Source organism: Lissotriton vulgaris, chromosome 9 (genome assembly GCF_964263255.1).
Source record: "Lissotriton vulgaris chromosome 9, aLisVul1.2, whole genome shotgun sequence".
Taxonomy (NCBI): Eukaryota; Metazoa; Chordata; class Amphibia; order Caudata; family Salamandridae; genus Lissotriton; species Lissotriton vulgaris.
In genome coordinates, this window is record NC_141697.1 from 427,487,305 (window position 1) to 427,507,666 (window position 20,362).

Here is a 20,362-nt window from a genome sequence, read left to right on the forward strand (position 1 = left end):
CTATGGAATGGGGGAGAGAGAGAGAAGAGAAAGAAAAAGCTGAAAAATAGAGAATGAAAACAAAAAGGAGAGAGAAAGAGAGAGGCACAATGGATGATACCAACCACAGCTGTGCAGGCTGCAAATTTGATATCTAGGACGGGTAGGGTGGCTGCTTCTGATGTGAATAACAATTGGCATACTATTGGGAAATGGGAGTACTCTTCAATCATGAATAGTAGGTTTCCCCCAGTGCCTAATTGCCCATTAAAGTCCGTGGCCAGTGTCGACCACCAGCCTCAGGAAGGTCAAACATGCGTAACTGCTCCGGCTTGGACAGCCTCCCTGTGATCTGACCGAAATGACAGTTCATGTTCAGGTCCTCTACTAAGTGGTCAAGGCCTGGTAACCACACCTTTCCCTCCGCATTTTTGTTGTTGTGACCATTCCTTTGTGGCTTTCATGTGCTAGGCTGACTTCACGCAGGTGAAAGTCTGAGGTATGACCTCGAAGAAGGATCCCTCATTCCATTCTGGACAGTTTATCCTGCATGTGTTTAAATGCAAGTATTTCTACTCTCTTGACCCCTTCATCGACCGGGCTGTTTTTCATTTGTCTCCACCTCTGTTGCCTAGAGATGTTTTTCACTGCGTCCAGCATGACGTTATTCATTGTTTCTTGTGTTAGTTCTTCCATAGTAATCTGAGTTGGAGTGTTTTGCTGCAGCATAAAATTGAGGTATTCTTCAGCCATGGAACGGGTCTGTTTTGTCCTCTGCAGAGGGTGTCTCGACGTGTAATGAGCAGAACTGTGTTCCTTCCCTGGTTTCTGGACAATTTTGAAGTTATAACCCATCAACCATATCTCCCACCTCTCTGCATGGTGGAATGTTTGCAGTTGGGTTGCCTTACACTGTAACCAGTGCCTGGGGATCTGTCACAAGTGTAAATGGCTTTCCATAAATGACCATGTGGTAATGCTCACATGCCCACATCAAGGCTAGGCTCTCTTTTTTGTTTCAGAATACGCCCTTTCTACTTGTGTCAGGCTCCTCCTTGCGTATGCTACAATGCACCTCGGTGAGTCACGCCCAGGCTTGTGTTTGGCTAGGATGGCCCCCAATCCCACCGGGCTGACATCCACTGTGAGTTTAGTGCATAGGGAAGTGTCTAAGTGGGCGAAGCGATCCACTGCTGTGACTGCATGCCGAAAGTCCGCAAATGCCTTTTGGCACTTTGAGCTCCAGATGAACGTTTGCCCTTGTTTGGAGAGTTCTCAAAGGGGCATGCTTAGGGTGGAAAATGATCGTACTTCTGCAGCATCCACTGGGGCCTGTGTCTTGTGCAGTGTTTCGACCTTGCTTGGATCAGGTTGCATTTCCTTCGGCGAGAAGATGTGTCCAAAGAAGATGAGTTCCTCCTTCCCCAGCTCACATTTGTCTTCATTCAGTGTTAGTCCAGCCTTCTCGAGCTGACTGCATACATCCCGTAGGGCCTTGTTGTGCTCTTCATTTATGCAACAAACACCAGAATGTCGTGGCTGTAGCTTAAATAGTTCTGTATGGGCCTTATCACTCTCCCAGCCCTTTCTGGAAATAGCTCATAAAATATAACGTGACTTCATAGTATCTAATTCCTCAAGTCTTTCACAATCCAGTCCAACTTCCTAAACTAGCATAATCATAATTAATCAAGGCGTACTTTAACACTTTTAAAATTTCCTGAATTTATCTGAGCATCTACATTCCTGGTCATTGCAGCTTGCAAAGCTCGATTCTCATTTTTCACTATTAAAAAAAAACACTACTGACTGATAATAACCTGAGCGTTTCGTAATCAGAAACATAAATGGTTTTCCCTCTGGTAGGAATTGCGGTTAAGGAACGAGAGGCTGTACTTCATGTGTTTACCAATGTGCTGTCTCGTGGTGAGTTGCAACAGCTGCAAACTATCATATGTCGCCAACTTGACACGTAGCAGCCAGAGCTGACGAACCCAGCCGTAAGACTGCCCACTGCAGAAAAGTTGTTTGAAGGATATATACAAGTTTTAAGGTGCTGAACGTATTCCATGTTCATTTTTTTCTAGGTATCAGTAATTCTTCATTTCTAAATACACTATTGTTGTGCCTATGGTACGAACGTTTTTTTTTCTCCAATCTGTGTCTTATGGGCCATGTTTCCTATTTGCAGGACCAGTATAATTATGTAAATCTCCAAATTATACAGCAGAATAAGGTATCAGAAATATTGTCAACTGAAGATCCCTTCACATTAAAATCGTGTTCTAAATTTTAGTCAACAATATATTGACCAATTAGAGTTAATAATAGAAAATCTGCACTCAGGGGGACGATATTTGTGTATACGATATTTAGGACACAATATGTACGTTAGGCAATATTTGTATATATAATATTCTCACATACAACTCTCACAGGTTTAGTGAAATCCCTTATGTTTGCCGCCCAGCAACATAAACAGAGTAAGTAAGACTAAAAACCACTTGAACTGGAGATTCCTACTTCAGACAAGTACTAGGGGGCATATTATCAAGCCCGGGTGTTAAAATTATTGCCGCTTTATCGGCAGGAAACTGCCGATAAAGTGGCGATAATGGGATTGATAATATGCTCTATGGAATTCCAATCGAAGCCCATGTTAGATGTCTATCACATTTAACATGAGCTTCGATTGGAATTCCGTAGAGCATATTATCAAGCCCATTATCGCCTCTTTATTGGCAGTTTCTTGCCGATAAAGCGTCAATAATGTTAACGCCCAGGCTTGATAATATGACCCTAAGAGCTGCCAGAATACCAAATATGAAAGCTTGATATCTGTTGGGGAGAGCTGAGGAACTTGAAAATTGTCTTTGCCAATGAGCAAATCTTTCACTGAATTCTGGTCACTTCGAAATCTGAGTTTTAGGTGGCATGCATGACTTATAAATGTCGTTATGGGGACGGAAAGATTCACCTCTAAGACGAAATCAATTGATAAGTGCCCACATATACTATATGGTCCTATAATTAAGGTATTCCAGGTGGCACCACTTTTACATTAGCCCCAGTGGATAAATAAAGCTCCCGAGTCTCCAGCCTGCAGCTTTGGAAGAGCTGCCAAGAAGCCTGAGGACAGAAGACATGCCTCTCAGGTTTCAAAGGATTTCAAGGTTGTTCAGAGTAGGGATAACAACTGCAACATTTCCTTCAGACTGAATATTTAAATGGAGTATTTTTACAACTATAAAACAAAAACCACACACATACAAGATATAAACATGACATGGTATTTTCATAGTACTATTTATGACCATGTTTTATACATTGGTTGTGTGTTATCAGATTTTCGTTTCATATGAAATCTTTTGAATCACCGTTACCTTGTGTAACTAGTAACGTTGTTATGTAGAATTAGCATCCTCTTGTGCTTTTTCTGACAGGCATTTCTCCTTGTTTTTCACAAGCAGGGCCTTACGAAGATGTGAAGAAAAGGCTGGAAAGACGCATCCTGCAACTCTTCTGTGTCGAAAGTTCGTCTTCAGATCCATTGCCAGAAATTCCTATTATTGAAGAGCCCAGGAGATTAGTCTCAGGTAAGTCTGATATTTTTCAGCCTCAAAATGCAACGACTTTTATCAGCACCTTAGATTCATTGAACCTACCAACGTGTGCACTATCATTTCCAAGGAGTTAAAGTAGGCAGGGACTGTATTCCACACCTCTTGCAATACAATATTCAGATTACAATATCCAGATTATGAACATTCCGTGAGCAAGCCATAGTAGTGTGAGGGGAGTCACCTTTCATGCTGGTTTTCATTATTTCGTATATGTATAATAACATATGGATTGCAATTGAGGTATTTAGTGTTCATCTATGACCCACAGGAAGGTCCCAGTGTTTATGTACGAGCCTCTTGACGACCTAGGAGGTTTATACACAAACACACTATGTACATGATATGTGTTTTCCAGATTTAATATACACAACCCCGAAATGTAGGGTTTTTGCCAGAGCAAATTGGATTCTACTCTAAAGGACAACATTGAATTGGGAGGAAAATAAATACACATTTTGATCAATGAATACGGTGTAAAAGGGAAAACGCAACTTTTCATATTTTATAAAAATCTAGAAAGAAAAAATAGAGTAAGCATGTTATTGAATGTTTTTATATTTGAGTCAATGGCCGTTATCTTTCACCAAAATGGATGCTGAAAGAAGGCCTTTTTGATTAATTTCACAGTAGCTTCTACAAAAGTCTCCATTCATGCATAATAATTATTAATTGAGCAGCAGTCACCCACAGTTAGTAGGGCAGGTCATAACTCGTGATATTACGCAAATTACGTGAGAAGAGCACTTCTGCATTTAGTGCTAATTCTCAGTGCTAAAATGCCCCCATGCATCCAAAAAGTATGTGAGAATGCATTTTGCTACAAAAAATAGCATTAAATGCAACAGAAAACAAATAGCATGGGCAACCACTCATACTCGCTAAATGTCCTTTTAGGGTAGGATTTTCCCTAACGTACTGCCAGCATTACCTGAATCTATCTATCTATCTATCTATCTATCTATCTATCTATCTATCTATCTATCTATCTATCTATCTATCTATCTATCTATCTATCTATCTATCTATCTATCTATCTATCTATCTATCTATCTATCTATCTATCTATCTATCTATCTATCTCTAGATACATAGAAGGGGTTGGTATAGAGGGGAGTAGAATAGAGTGGAGTGAGGTACAGTGCAGTGACGTACAGTAGAATAGCTTGGTGTGGCGTGACATTGAGTGGAGTTGTGTACATTGTGTACAGTGAAATAGCGTTTACTCGAGTGGGGTACAGTGAGTGGAGTAGAGTGGAATAGCTTACAGTGGAGATGTGTACAGTGAAGTGTGGTAGAGTGGATTTGCATACAGTGGAAAAGTATAGACTGGAACATTGAATGGAGTGGTGAAGAGTGGAATAGCATACAATGGAATGGCATAGAGTTAGGTGACGTAGAGTGGAGTACCATAGAGTGGGGTGTTGTAGAGTGTAGTGGGATAGACTGTAGTGGCAATGTACTAGGGTACAGTGGAGTGGCGTAAAGTAGAATAGCACAGAATGTAGTGGTGTAGAGGGGAGTGCTGTACAGTGGAGTGGCATACAGTGGAATAGGGTACAGTGGAGTGGAGTAGGGTCGAATGTAATAGCATACAGCAGAGTAGCGTATAGTGGGGTAGTGTAGAGTGAAGTGGTGTATAATAGAGTATGGGGTGGCACAGAGAGCAACATATTTATGGATTTAACCCATATCTCTTGACTGGGGGTGAATGCTTTGATTTTTTTGCATTCCGTCCATCAATTGTGTGTCTTTTGCTAGTGGAATATAGTGGAATATCGTAACATGGAGTGGGGTAGAGTGGAGTTGTGTGGAGTGGAATTGCATAGAGTGGAGTGGGTTAGAGTGAAGTGGCATAGAGTGGAGTGGCATACAGTTTAGTGGCATACAGTGGAATATCTAAGAGTGGAGTGGCATAGAGTGGAGTTGCGTGGCGTGAAATATTGTAGAGTGGAGGGGGGTAGAGTGGAGTGGCATAGAGTGGAGTGGCATACAAGGGAATAGTGTAGAGTAGAGTGGCATACAGCGGAGTTGTGTACGAGCGCGTGGAATAGCGCCGAGTGGAGTTGCATAGAGTTGAGTGGTGCATAGTAGAGTGTCATAGGCTGAAGTGGCATAAAGTGGAATGGGTTGCATTGGATAAGCACATTGTGGGTGGTGTAGATTTCAATGGTTAAGAGTTGAGTGTGGTAGAGTGAAGTGACTTACAAAAAAAGCAAGGAGGCACATGGAAGGCCTCAGAGCAAGTATGAAAATTTACGGAATCCACCAGATGAAGAAACAAGCATTGGCATAGCCAATAGGTCTCGCTTTTGGGCACTTGTAAGTATTTAGTTATGTAGCACAATATAGTGTTTAACCTTGCAACAACATTAACTGTTGCATGGTTAAACACTTATAAGGCCCCAAAGGCGAGCCCTCTTGGCTATGCCAATGCTTGTTCAATAGTATATACAAGCCATAGTTGCTGCTTATTTAACTTATGCAACTAACAACCATTGACACAGCCAATAGTCCCGACTTGTAGGTATGATGTGACTTGTTGTATCATATATCTGGATGCAATGACGGAAACAACAAAATACAAGTCGGGCAGCACACTATGCTAAGCACAGATGAACAAAAAAGGGAAAGATAGCTGAGGCAATTTTATAGGTCGCCTTCCCATCATGGATGACGATGAGGCGGGGCGAACCAAATGGTGGGTGAAGCATGAGCTCTACACTGTTGAAAAACAGGCGCTGACCTGATGACAGCAACAAAAAAGGACCTGTTATCTCGAATTTTATCTACAAACTGGAAGTCATTTTCTCAGAATGTAGAGTAACACCTTTTATTTGAATTGAGTAACTGACAAGTTTCAGTTTTATGTAATTGTTGAGAATACTAAGTAAATAAAGAATAAAAAATGAAAAAGTTACAATTTTATCATTTCAAATTTACAGCTGAGAGTGTTCAGGATTTCATCTATTCCCGTGAATTTTACAATGCGAGTAAAATCCTAATTGCGTTGGAGCGCGAAGCATTTGGAAGCAAGAGCAACAACGGAAATATTGAGGAGGTGACTAAAAAGCAGGAGAAAGTGTCATTACTCTTCAACGAGCTTGGGAGAGAAGTCTCTGGAATTATAGGAAGATCATTAGAGACCTTGTTCAGTCAGAATGGAAACGAATCCAGAATTATTTCAGAGATCACAGAGGCTGTGAAAGCCGTAGCAGAACAAGTCTACGAGGATGATAAATACTACACAACCAAGGCAGAACTTAAACCAAGACCAAGAAAATGGAAGCAAAAATGGGTAAGAGTTGTCAAGCAGTCAGTTGATAGAAGGATGAAGGGACAAGCAGAGACTCCAAGTGGCCAAAACAGCTCAACATTTGCTAAACAGTTAGAACATATGGGCAAGACTATGACTGCAGACTTGATCTTAGTTGTGAACCATCTGAAACCACTTTACCCGGATATATTTGAGGTGTGTGATGTCTACGCAAAGAATTACCATGATTATTTCTCTGCGCAACTTAACGCGGCAACGGACTTGGAATTAGGAGAATCAGATGCGCTTCTTCTCCTTGTGTGGTTACAAAGCATCTACCCAAAGTAAGATTTTACAAATTATTTCAAGTGATGAAAAATGTATGGTCAAACACTATTTTTTATTTATAGTTGTAGAGTGTATTTCATCTTGCTGTGTATAATCTTAAAAAATGTAACTTTTGAACATGGTAATGGATGAGAGGGGGCCTTGCAAACAGCCTTTTTCACTCACTGACTCAGCACCATCATCTCAGAGTAACCACAGGTCAATGTCTACAAAGGGCTGATTATTGTTGTGCCAATGAAATACAAGTTAACTAAAAGAATGATCAACCTCTAACAAAGAGCTGATGCGAAATACACAGGGCCACTGGAGTGATGCAATTCTGCGGCTGTGATGTTTTCCGCATAATCATGGGTGTTATGGTTTACTAAAATTGTCCCAAAATATACGCAAACATTGGCAAAGCCAGTAGATCTGCCCTATTTTACGTGAACGTTTTTTAATAGCCATACGTTAGCTCGATTCTTCACAGGCTAAACTATGTCACAGGGCATGTAAAGTTAACTCAACTGAAGAATGGCACCACATGCAGGAATAGTGATGCACACTGTAGGTAATATAGAGGTTGAACATGTAATTACACAACCAATGGGAAATACCTTCATTACAACAACTGCATCATCTTCTTCTTGCACTGTATAGTAGTTGCATTTACAATACTTGGTGCTTCATGCCCCCGTTGAGCTGCCAAGTCCATTAGTGTGTGCTTTGTGTAGTGCATGATGATAACAGCAGTGGTAGGACTGGGTAAACTAGGTGCAAGCACACAGCAAACACAACCCACGCAGCTACAATTAAAGAATGTGCACCGAGGAACAAGGTAGATGTGTGGACCATGTCAAGCCAGGAGTGCGCACCAGACAAAGGTGGCACATAGGGGAACAGCCTGAGCATCTAAATCAATGAGCAAGGGTGATGGATGGGACAAATGGCAGTACCTGACAGACGAACGGAGGTGAGCAGTTTTAGAATTTGCACTGGGGGCTATATGGTGGACAGAGCAGGGCAATCATGACTGGAGAAAAACACAATAACTAACATGTTAGAAGTTGTATTATCGGCTCCAAGGTGAAGCAGGAGTGGCAGAGCGGGCAGATGTAGTTTTTTTTTTTTACAGAGTTTTATTTAGAGCGAACTTGACCCGAATTGGGTGTCAGAGCACTTTACGTAGCACCAGTTGTATTACACGAGGACACATTCATTTGTGTTAGGCACTGGGAGATTAAGTGATTTGCCCAGAATCACAGGATGTTGAGCGTCATTGGCGAGACTCAAACCCAGTTCTCCAGATTCGAGGTCGGACGCCAACTCCCCTCCCCAAAGTTGGAGCACCACACAAAAATGGCAGAGATGGAAGCAGTCCGAGCGTCTCCTTGAAGGGGATCAGACTTGGGCAGGACAGGTCAAATTTGGTGGAAACACCAGTGAAGGGTAGCATACCTAGAGGGTATTTGTGCAGAGAGGGAAAGGGGTGATAAGGGCAAACCATGTGTGGGTCATGGGTCTTGAGCTGGTACCTCGCAATGATGGGGTTCTGTTGTGTAGACTGCATGAGAAAGATGGGGCAGAGTGTCATTTATCAATTTGTATAGTAGAGTGGTGTTAGCTACACGTTCACAGATTCTTTCTGCCAAGTATATGCACCAAGATAGGGGAAATACACCACTTCAAAGAGGAAGAATTCAAAAAATTGAGGCAATGCTAGTCTTTTTCAATAAAATGAACACAATGAGAAAAAGGCTGTGGGAGAGATTTCAATCCTTCCAAATGGATTTTAAATCAACATTTATTCATGGGGTAACCTTATCCAGGAAATACATGGCTGCCATGACATCACAACCCGGAAGTGGAATGTTATCAGATCATCTGCTGCCATCAATAACAATTTTATTCACAGACTAAGCCCTCTTGTTGGAGCCTCATTTAATCTTTTACATACCTGGAGTTAAATAAGCAGCGCATAGAGCGCGATCAGTCCAACTTGTGTGGGGGAAGTGTCACCCAGTTTGGAAGCAATTCGCTTTTGATGCAAGGACTCGCATGCGTAACAGCATGCACAGCAGTGTCTGCCACCTCCACCACATGCCTCACCTACTACAGCAAACCTCTTCATCATTCTTAAAATCCACCATGCCATGTATGCTGATGACACCTTTGCATTTTGAAAAGTCCCTACTCACTGCTGTCTCAATTCATGACAAACCACCCGTGTGAATAAGGAGCTATGTCCCAAAAAAGTATTGTGCCCCTAGTGCCCACCTATTTGCAGTGTAGAAACTAATGTAACGAGGAAAAATGTTGTCCCTCACAATGCCTGATACTCCAAATACTGAATTGCTGCCCTTTGCTTAGACCCAAAATGTGGCTACCACCTCAAATGAAACCATTACTGAAGGGGGCTGACACATCGCCCCATCTAGGTATTATCATATTTTTATTATATATTATTTACAAAAGATCTGGAGAGATACCCAAGTATATGGTATGTCCAGACCTCAGGTCATAACAAACCTCCAGGAAGTGCCGTTGTGTGCTGAAACCAATTGCAGGTCATGAATTGTCAATGCTTTAAATTAAGAAATCAAAAGGGTAGAGATTAAAAACTGGAGCTGTGTGAGTGTCATAAGACAGTGGCCCTTGTGCAAATAAATGAAACCTCCATAGGACAAAATTCTAATTTAAGAATCATTACAGAAGGCAAAACGTAGTTAGTCAATTAAAATCTGCATTAATAGTGCCTTAAATAATGGAAATGCGAGATCATCAACATAGGTCAGCCTCCAAAGAAAGTAAATAGCCTGAACAAATGTATAGCTCAGCTAGAGGACTAGCATAAAATCTGCTCAGTTCAAAAGTCAATGAAAGTCTAAGACCCTTCTTATGAGTCCCAGACTCATGGTGGCAGTCTCTCAACCGCCCTATTACAACAAGGGCAGTTGGCCCGCCCTGGGACCACCACAACCTTCACAACCGCTATTCCCTGATGGTTGTGAGGCGGTCCTCAGGCCACAATATGCTTAGTGGGGTCGCTGCCGCCCCACCAAGCATATTATGAGTTTCATCACCGCCACACTTTTCATAGCGGTGTGGCTGGCACGAATAGTGTGACGGTGAGGAAGAAAAGGGAGCCCTACAGGGCTCCCAGGTGCCTCACGCCATGTGGATGCATAGAAGTGGGCGCAACATGTGACCACTGTGTGCAGGCACCCAGTACCTGTACGGCATGGACTGCAGCAGTCAATGCCCTAACACTACTGCCTTTGACGTTCCGATTGCAGTGCCTATTTCATAGGCACCACCCTGGGAACGCCAAAGAACCGCCCGTCAGACCAGGAGAAAACTCCTTATCTGGCGGGCGGTTTGTACATGGGTTTGGCTGTGCGAGAGAGGGGCGGGCATGCTCGAGCACTAGAAAAATCACCTCCCCTCCCACTTTTTCTCTCACTTCTGTTGTATCACCAATCCCTGTCAATGTTGTAGCGATCCTGAGCCTTCCTCCAGCTTGCAGTTGAAGACAACCATTAACCCCAGGTAAGGGGCCAGGAGTTTACGGTGGGCATGGCAGCCCAAGGAGACGTATTGCCTCCTTCTGGTAGTTCTGGGCTGCTTCCCGCGGATGGTGTTGCTCTCCGGGAAGCGACTTCAGAAACTTTTGCAGGGCTAGCAGGCTGCAGTCCTCCGAGGGCTGCTTCCTCAGAGTGAGGCTGCATGGGTGCAATACCCGACCACAGGCACCCTGATGGGAGTGCCCGTGTTTCATTTGCTAATAATTTAATAATAAAAAATAGGCATATGCTCCAAAAGCTCTGCTGACACCCTTGACATTGCCAATTCTTGTGTTAAATTATACTATTCTATAGGTAATCAGCTATTGAGTCTCCTTTTGAGCAATTTCCACCGATTGCTCTGATAGGCACCAACGACAGGGATGCACACAGCACGGTTAATGCACTGTAGTTCCTCATGAATATTTCCCTATGAGTGCTGCTTTTTACTGAAAAAAATGCAGCTCGCTATTTGTACACCCAACACTTCTTCCAGTCCATTTATTGTCATTTCATTCATCATCCGCACGGTGATGGTGCCCTTGAGATATTCCATCTTAGTCCCCTCCTTGATGTCCTGGATCCACACCATTTTTTCCCTCTCACTCCCGGATACACACAAATGATTCTCTCCTTTGAAGTTTAAAGAGCTCAGTTTAACCAGACCATTTGTAAACTCAGCTTTCCCAGCTCACTTCATAGGAGGCGCTCGCTTCCACAGCTTAAGGTGGATTGGCTCCTGAGGACTCTTCTCCGGCATTAAAGGTGGCCATGTTGCCTGGCATCTTGCTTTGGCATTTAAGGTTGGCCACTGTAAAGAAGTGTGTTCTGGTATTTAAAATGGCTAAGTTCACAGCGATTGTTCTTTGGTAAATGTGCAGAAGAGGACGGAAGAGAGACGGTGACCTGCAGGTAAGTCATATATAAAATAAATCGCCCTCCCCACCCTGCCCACAACTACTGTTCCCTATCCGGCCACCACTGGTGAGCAGGGGTTATCTTAGATATCTGACTCCTTTACCCTTACTAGAATAAGGATCCCTTCTTGGACAGGGTGCAAGCCTCTGCCAACCTCAATTTCTAACAGCATCTATCAGAACTGATAAGCAGTATTATTTAATGTATCAATATATTGGTAGGCGTAGTGAAAACTCCACTTGTCAAAGTTTCAGATTTCTGTACCCGCATTGGAATAGCCGCATTAGAAGACACAATTAGTGAAACAATTTCAAATGGCGCACAAAGAATTAAAAATAATCGAAGTGTAGCATTGAATTATATATGCTGGTAAAAAAGGTTTACATGATAGAAATAAAACAAAATTGTGAAATAACTTTCGAGCATCGAAAAATGAGTAGAGGAATTGAACACATACAATTCCAAAAATAAATGTACCTTACAAAGAGCAGGGCATCGCTCGTTCACAAAGATGTACAGAAAATTAGCAAAATAAGGAATTAAGATTAGGTCATATTCTAATAATAGATATTTAACCATAAGATATGCAAATTAGTGCAGGTGTACAGAGAGAAGTTGCTTCTCCATTGTATGAACAGAAAGATTTCAGCTATATAAACATGATTGCAGTGTCATTCTTATCCTTCGAAAGCAAGACATGGTTGATCCAGAATTATGCGGGACTTGGATGGTGGTAACTTGTGAATCATGGGGTAATTATTGTAATGAATAGTGGCACTATTAATCCACACAACTGGTTCAAAGACTAGACAGTGCATTACGGATCTCAATAATAGGATCCAAGAGTTAAGATGCGAGGATCAACCAACTAAGGCTTTTTTTCAATAGGTAAAGGAGGTTGAGCCAGAATCAGGAATAGAGTTGGTTTTACAATGGAATTGTGTATTGGCATAAATAACTCATATTTAAGATAATTAACAAGTTAAGTCTAAGAACAACAGCTAGAACGTGGGGTGATCAGTACAGCTTGAAGGAAAGAGGTTCGATCGCCAGCATATTACAATATTTTTACCTAAGCAAAGACTCATGTTACTGGGAAGGCTGTCCTCAAAAGTAGTGATTTTAGTATCTTTCCAGGTTGATTGCCTTTCGGCACTGGTTCGTGTTTGCTTTGATCATGGTAGCTGGGCACACAAAATAACATGTCTTCATTTTTGGAAAGAAGACTGACACAGATTGACATTAGATTTTTTATAGGGAACAGTGATGAACCTGACGGAACCTTTATCTTCTTGAGGCTTTTTCTAATGTCTTGCGCATTCGGTTTTGGGCACGTTCCGAACTAGTGTATCATCATAGAGGGGATTTTTGATACAGCAATGTTCTATTCAGTTTTCAGGCACATACACGGATTATTTCTCAATTGAAATGCCACAATGTCCATTCTATCTCTGTAAAGTAATTTCTTTTGCTTTTAGTGAAATAGAAAACCATCCTGATTTAGTTCACAGTGTGAGCTGGGAGAAGTTGGGACCTCTCCTACCATATGAAAAAGTTTCTGAACTTGAACAGCGATATATTTCAAATGTAGAGGTAAGTGCACACATGCCTTTTGTTGTCGTGATATTTGCATGTCTAGATGGTGGTATACCCCTTAGGTCATCTTCCTTTCATCAGTGGTATTGCAAGGGTCTTCTCCCTTCATCTGGCCTAGCTTTTTTCTGACAATAATTTTGTTGCTTGCAACCAATGCTCACAAAGATGGTAGAAATACATTTAAGCTTGTCAAATCAGGAAAAAGTCCACAAGAACTGTACTGACGTTGTACAATTAACTGCACCATCCTTTCAATAACTATTGACAAAATCAATAGAACATTGTTTGCCTAAAATGGCGCAATCATCATGATTGTGAAAATCTTTCTCTGCAAAACGGTTTTAGGAAAGTCAAAGAAAACAACTTTGAGTGCTGAAGGATGTATGGGGACGTGATACAATATGGAGGATCCCTAACAGTTGTTTCAGCCATGATTACACAAGACCCAGTGGGGTCAATGCGCAAAACCTTTGAATAAATGTTGCATATCTCCTTACTTAGGGTTTATCCTAGGATTTTAGAAGATTTTCAATGTCTTTGAACTATTTAACCAGGACTCTTTACGGCAATCGATGTCAGTCATAAATGTTTCTGAGCAGTCCTCCTTCGCAAAACGTACTAAGGCATATTGTACAAGTAAGTGAAAGACTGACATACGTGTGTAGTACTGTTCTGGCACAATTGAAGCAGGCCATGTTTTATCACCTATTTTAAAGGGCATGAAAGGGGGAACATAATTTTATCAATGGGCAAGGGGAACATCAGGCTACAAACAGATTAAAAGACTGCCAGCAAAATAAATATTGGACTTAAAGGAGGTACATGCCAATGTACAAGATGGAGGGGCTGATTTGAGTACATTGGTCTTGAGATCACTGTACCGAAGGTTGTGGTCTGTCTGATGCCTCCTTGGTGGACCGACCTCCTGATTACAAGGAGGGCTGCCGGACCGTTGCAAGACCGCCGCAACAGCCAGGATCTTGGATCCCGCCGCTGTGGTGGGGACAGCAGCGCCCTATGGTAGTGCTGCCGATGCCAGTGCCGTGCTGATCACGACCTGCATTTCCACCGACCTGTTAATGGCAGGAAACCCGCCATAAAAAGGTCAGCGGAAAGGCAAAGAAGGGGCCCCAAATAGGGTCCCAGGACGATTTTACCCATTGGGGACTGTTCAATTACAAAATTTTATTGGATAACACTTTGTATTAATTGGACTTTAAAATACGACATACAGATGCAGGGAGAAATCTGTAGAATAAATGTTCCTCATGCTAATCTGTTTCTTGTTAACCTGAGTATTTTCATTGCTTTAATTTTAAAAAGGAAATAGTGGAAGCCAGGATGAACACTAGCTTAGACATGGAAGTACAGTTCTGGAATGAAGAGAAAGAGCCGGCCATCTTGAATGAAGTATCTCATAGTGAACTGCCCATTGATACCATCCAGGTAAGATTAGAAAGATAACAAGATATATTTTAAAAAACACAGAATTGGTATTTCTGACTTTTGACATAGTAGATCAATGAATGGAGTGAAGTCTAGTCCTCATTGCCATATAGCATGATTACATAACTCCAAGGCATCATGGTCACGTTTTCCACTCACTGTTCACTGCCAACTGGTAGTCTAATTAAACAAATGAAAACAAACCAATAGTGAATAGATTATAATATGAAAGTCCAGCACTTGAAACAGAGCTCATAATGATATGAAGGTAGATGAAGACCTACTACCATGCATTATTTGCTATTTTTACACCTGCCAGACTCTTTGTTTTCCTGAGTGAGGTAATTTCAGGGCTAAGGGAAAGTTTTCTGACTGTATTTTAATTCACAAAGGGCACCCATGCATTGGTCAGGTGGGAAGCAGGACACCTCATGAGGCCACTAATTGTATTGTAAAATAATATACAAATATTAGTTTAAATGCAGGGGAGCATTTCTTGATAATCTTCCGATAACATTGGGACCACACCTACCTCGGAATGACCCCCGAGAGCAGAGGACGGCCCGGGACCAGGGTTCGATTCCCGGCGCGGCAGGTTTCTGGACCAGGGTCAGCGGACTCGATAATTCTCTCGCCTCGGTGCCCACTCTGATCAGCGATCACACTCGGCAACTCTGGGCATTAGCTTGCCTCATCTTCACTAACGGCCCCACCAGACCGCCGGGGATGCCTGGTCTCACCCTGGAGATACCCATTAAGGGACCATCTCTCAGGGAAGCCAGGAAGGGTTTCGCAGCGGTCGAAGCGCCTTGGGACCCTACGGGTAAGTAGTGCGCTATATAAATGCCTATACATACATTTAGCCTTCATACATTGTTTTGCTCATGGACCACATGTTTTTTGGTTCTCTGGTATGAGCTGATCTCAATAACTGTAAGCTCTAGTAAGATAGATTTGACTTTTAACCACCATTGGTGACCTTTTAGAAACAATTCAGCTGCTGTGCAGCTGGGGTAAGAGGCTCTGGGCCTGTTACACATGATCACATGTGAGTGCACTTGTGAGGGGGACTGTCAGAGTCTTTTCAATTATCGCAAAGGGGAACCTTTATTCAATGGCTTATGGCCTGTGCAGGACTTACAATTTAACTGGGCATCAACAAGACATAGCCTCATTTTTTTTACTATAACATGAATCTGTAATGCTTTATTGTAAGTTTTTATTAGTGCTTTAGCAAAATAGCAATTGTGCATCGGCTTGAGCTGAAGAGAAGTACAACATGCACTTCCCAAGGATGACAAAGGTCTTATCTGCAAATATATTATTATTTGATGTTTGCAATCCTTTCCACACTTTGGGTTTTGGCCATATTTCTCTGAGCCCCCAACATTAGGATGGCGGACGGACCTGCGTCCGTCCGCCACCCCCGAGGTGGAGGGACCGTCCGTAGGGGCAGCGGCGGTCCCTCTGTTGCAATTAGAATGTGACCGCCACCCTGGCGGTCACATCCCGTATATTTAACCTTGCGGCGGGTGCTGCTTGAAGCAGCACCCGCCACAAAGTTAAAAATGCATGATTTGCATTTACATGCACAAAGCGGCAGGCACCGCGCGGTGCCTGCCGCTTTGCGCATGTAAATGCAGGGGGTACCATAGGTACCCCCCATGTGCACCCCCACCCCCCTTTACCCTTGGGGCCCGCAAGGAGCCCCCATAAGCGAAGTTCCACATGCTTTTCCACAGCAGAAAAGCGGCAGTGGAAAAGCATGTTCCAACACACATCCTAATTTGGCTGACGGTGTCTTGCAGACAACGCCACCAAATAGCGCCCAACAACCCGCGGATCAGCGGCGGACAGAACCCTTTCTCTCAGTCACTCGTGCATACCCAGAGAGATACACAAGAAATGCATAGCGAGGCGTTTTAATATTTATTGAATCATACTTGTTCTTGTATAAAATACATGTGCTGCAATGAGAACAGTGAAAAGGATAAACAACTCCACCATCATTCTATAGCAGTGTATATATGCTGGCATATAAGTACTGTGAATAGTGCACTCCTACTATGCATTCCCTAACCTAGTTGCCTAGGGCAGCTGATTTGCCATATCCCTTACTGGATGATCTAACTTCCCATTACCTGAGGGTAAGTGTATGCAGGTCCCAGTCTTGGTCACAAGTTGGACATCCCTTCTCACAGAGGGAAAGCAGGAATCAGCTGGGCTGAGATTTCCAACAAGCAGCGACCTTGCAGTGAATGCAGAGTGCTCCTCCCTCGACACCCGGAAATGTTTGTGTATTTAAAATAAACAAAACCCATGCTTCCGTGTCCAAGCCTCAGCCAAGATGACATTGATTGTCCTCTTCTGATAGCTGTGTCACCTTACGAGCGACCAACAAACAACAATATTTGCACAATGTACATTTAGGCCTTGTACTACATTTTCAAGGTGCCGTGATAGTGTGACAACGAGGTTGAAATATAAACAATATGGTTTCAAAGAAACTAATCCTACACAGTCACACAAGCAAATGTATGTCAAAAGTCATTGTGTAAGAGAAGAAGTCAACTTAAGAAGTGTGTGCATTTTAAATGATGGCGTTTTTTCTCTGACCTAACGCAGCCACTTGACACCAGGGAGGACACAAAAGAATTTGATCCCCCCAGTTGTCATCCCTATGACAATGGATGAGGTTACACGACGACCTGGGAGGTGAGGATAGAACCAGAGAGGTCAGCCCAGGTGCTGAGGATGCAGAACAGCCTAGTCTGGTATGTCAGCGGGCAATCTGTGGTATACCTGCATGGCCTAGCCCGTATGAGACTACACTGTGACCAGTTTATTAAGCTGGTAATGTATGATGTATGTTGGGAAGAGCAACAGGCACCTCATTAGGGTGGTGGGTAGTTCTGAACGTGCAGCACAAGGTCATAGGGAGGGTGGGCAGAGTTGGGGCTGTTGGGGGGGCTGCAGCAGAGTGAACTAATCATAGGACAGGGAAACAGCAGAGACCCATCAGAGGGCCCAGAGACAACCATCAATTATGCTACTGGGTACATCTCAAAAACTGAGGGAGGGGATCTCCCTTAAGATTATATCATTGAATTTAAATGGCTCTGTAATAAATTGAAACCTGGGCGCTGCTCATATATCTTGCCCAGCACTCCCTGGACTTCATAGTACTCCAGGAAACACACCTGGCAGGCAACAACTGTAGGCTTCTGTGTTGGGGCCGCTACAAGACCATGGTTTATGCAGGTTACTCCACCATATCTAGGAGGATGGGATACTTGTTCGTAGGTCCTTGCTCTTCCCGGTGATGAAAATGTGGGTGAACCCTCTTAGGATGCTGGGCAACCATAGAGGGCAGGTGGAACAAGGAAAGGTTGATAGTGGCATCCTGGTCCCTCCCTCCGGGACTTAAGGGAAAGGCCTGCGAAAGAGCAGGGAGTAGCTGACCGGGATCCCTGATGTGTTGCTGATAAATGGAGGGGACCTTAACTTGACCCTACAGTGTGATGTAGATAGAGGTCTTCAGTGGGGATGGTCACCGAGAGATAATGCACATCTTCATACATTAACAGAAGCCTTAGGACTGACACACCTATGGCTGGCCACACACCCTGAGGCTAAGCAATACTCCTACTCTTCCAACGTGGCTCGTTCATTGGCACGATTAGACTGTTTCCTAGTACCCACTCCCCAATGTCACAGACATTGTACCATGGGTTACTTACCGAGAAGCATTTCAGACCACTACCTTTACTCACTGAACTCTGGTGCCAAGGAGCACACGCCTAATCAGGCTGGTGCCTCGATCCCTGGGAGTTAACATATTGGGTCACCGGGGAAACTTATTCAGAAGAAAACTTCCAACTACTTTCCGACAAACAGGTTGGTGGCCTCAGAGCTGACTTTCTGAGAGGCCTCTATGACAGTGCTGAGAGGTCATATCATTTCCCATATTACAGGAAAGAGACGAGACAGGTGGCCAGATTACTCGACCTAGAAGAGGAAATACAGTTAGGGGAAGCAACTTGCATAGAAGCTCCAAACTCTGACTTAGTTGCCTGCTTGTCCCAACTCAGGGAGCGATATTGGCAAACATTGCTACAGTAGACCCGACCACTTTATAGGGTTAAGCGAAGTAAGATCTATAAACAGGGGGACAAGATAGTGAAACTGATGGCATGGGTGGCTCAAAAGGAGGAGGGCCAGCGATGGATCTCTGTGATCTGTACTCCCCAGGGCACACTGATTGACACCGCGGAGGGCATAGCACAGGCTTTTGCCCAACTTCTCCATGATCTTTAGAGCCCCTGTCTCTCAGAGGCAGCCGAGAGTGATATGTCAGAAATGTTGGCTGATATCCTACTTTCATGCTTAGAGAGAACAGATAGATGGTCGCTTGAGACTGATATTATGGACAGGAAATTGTCGTGGCCATTTTCCAACTCAAAAGCAGGAAGATGCCGGGACCAAATGGCTTCCCTCTGGAATTCTTCAAGATGTGTTAATTGTAGGGTTGTGCCACCGATGCAGACCTTGTTTTACAAATTGAGGACTCAGGGTGAACTCCCTGGGGACTTCAGGCTGGCTCATGTAGTTATGATACATGCGCCGTGTAAGGCACCGGAGTAGTGTGAGTCCTATTGAGCGATATTCCTATTAAACCTATAAGTTAAGATACTTGCCAAAAGGTCCTGGCAAATTGCCTCTTGCAGATCATCGACCGCATTGAGGTCCAGGCTCAGTCATGCTTTATGCCCTACAGATCTACTAGCTATATAAAAAGTGCATTGTGAGTCTCTTTTATCATGTAGGAATCCCTTCAAAATGTTTTAGGAGGCCACCACTCAATGTATCATTTTGACAACCCAGTAGTCTGTTCTCACTTGAATTGCCCACGAAGAACAACACTCAGATTGAGAGGGTTTCTGTTGCTAGTATATATTATCCAATATGTATGCAATTTTCAGTATGACTTAATTACAAAAGTGGAAATCAAGCAGTGCTTAAGTGAGTGCATAAAAACATGAAATATATACCTAGAGATTATTTCCAGTGTATTTGTTGATGCCTGGCATACAGTTAAAGATTGGGGAAACTGCCAATGATTCTGCCACTCGAAATGATTCCACGAATGTAATCTAGACTGGGTGTTGACTAGATGCCAGTGTGACATGGCACACTGGTGCAGCCTTCCTCTTTCCCTATTGGGCACAGGCGCACTATATAAAATCATTTACCTTCCTAAATTTTGGTATATTCTACAAAATTCACCTTCGAAGTCCCTGATACCTTTTTTCAGGCAGTAGAGGCTAAGATGAGGAACCTGCTGCGGAATGGTGGCAACCCCCGCAAATCACTCTGCACCCTGAGCAGATGGCCAGTGGACAGGGGTTTGGCACTTCCAGACTTAAGATGATACTACTGGGAAGCCAAATCATTAGTAATAAACTTGTGGCCCTTTGCGGACCAGAGGGAACCCTCTCTTCTATCAGATCAAAGGTCAATGGAGCCCCAGGGCTATGCGAGGAGACTGTATATACCGGATAGAGTTCCTCACCCCCTGGAACCTACTGCTGTGGTGGTCTGGATATGGGAGCGGGCATTGCCTAAGATGGACTTGGCCGACCACCTGACTTTGCAGA

General features: G+C 43.3%; 1 protein-coding gene across 2 annotated transcripts in view; it reads left to right on the forward strand.

Annotated features, from left to right (window-relative positions):
* The window catches only part of LOC147690222 (tumor necrosis factor alpha-induced protein 2-like), a 203,303-nt gene that overhangs the window by 106,494 nt on the left and 76,447 nt on the right, over window positions 1-20,362 (forward strand). Inside the window, exons 2-5 of one of the 2 annotated variants that reach the window (XM_086937849.1) lie at window positions 3,450-3,575; window positions 6,545-7,199; window positions 13,142-13,256; window positions 14,583-14,705. In XM_086937849.1, coding sequence (XP_086793975.1) covers window positions 3,450-3,575; window positions 6,545-7,199; window positions 13,142-13,256; window positions 14,583-14,705 — 1,019 coding nt within the window. Of the gene's footprint in view, window positions 1-3,446; window positions 3,576-6,544; window positions 7,200-13,141; window positions 13,257-14,582; window positions 14,706-20,362 lie in introns of both variants that reach the window. The other variant, XM_086937848.1, reaches the window with a different exon arrangement.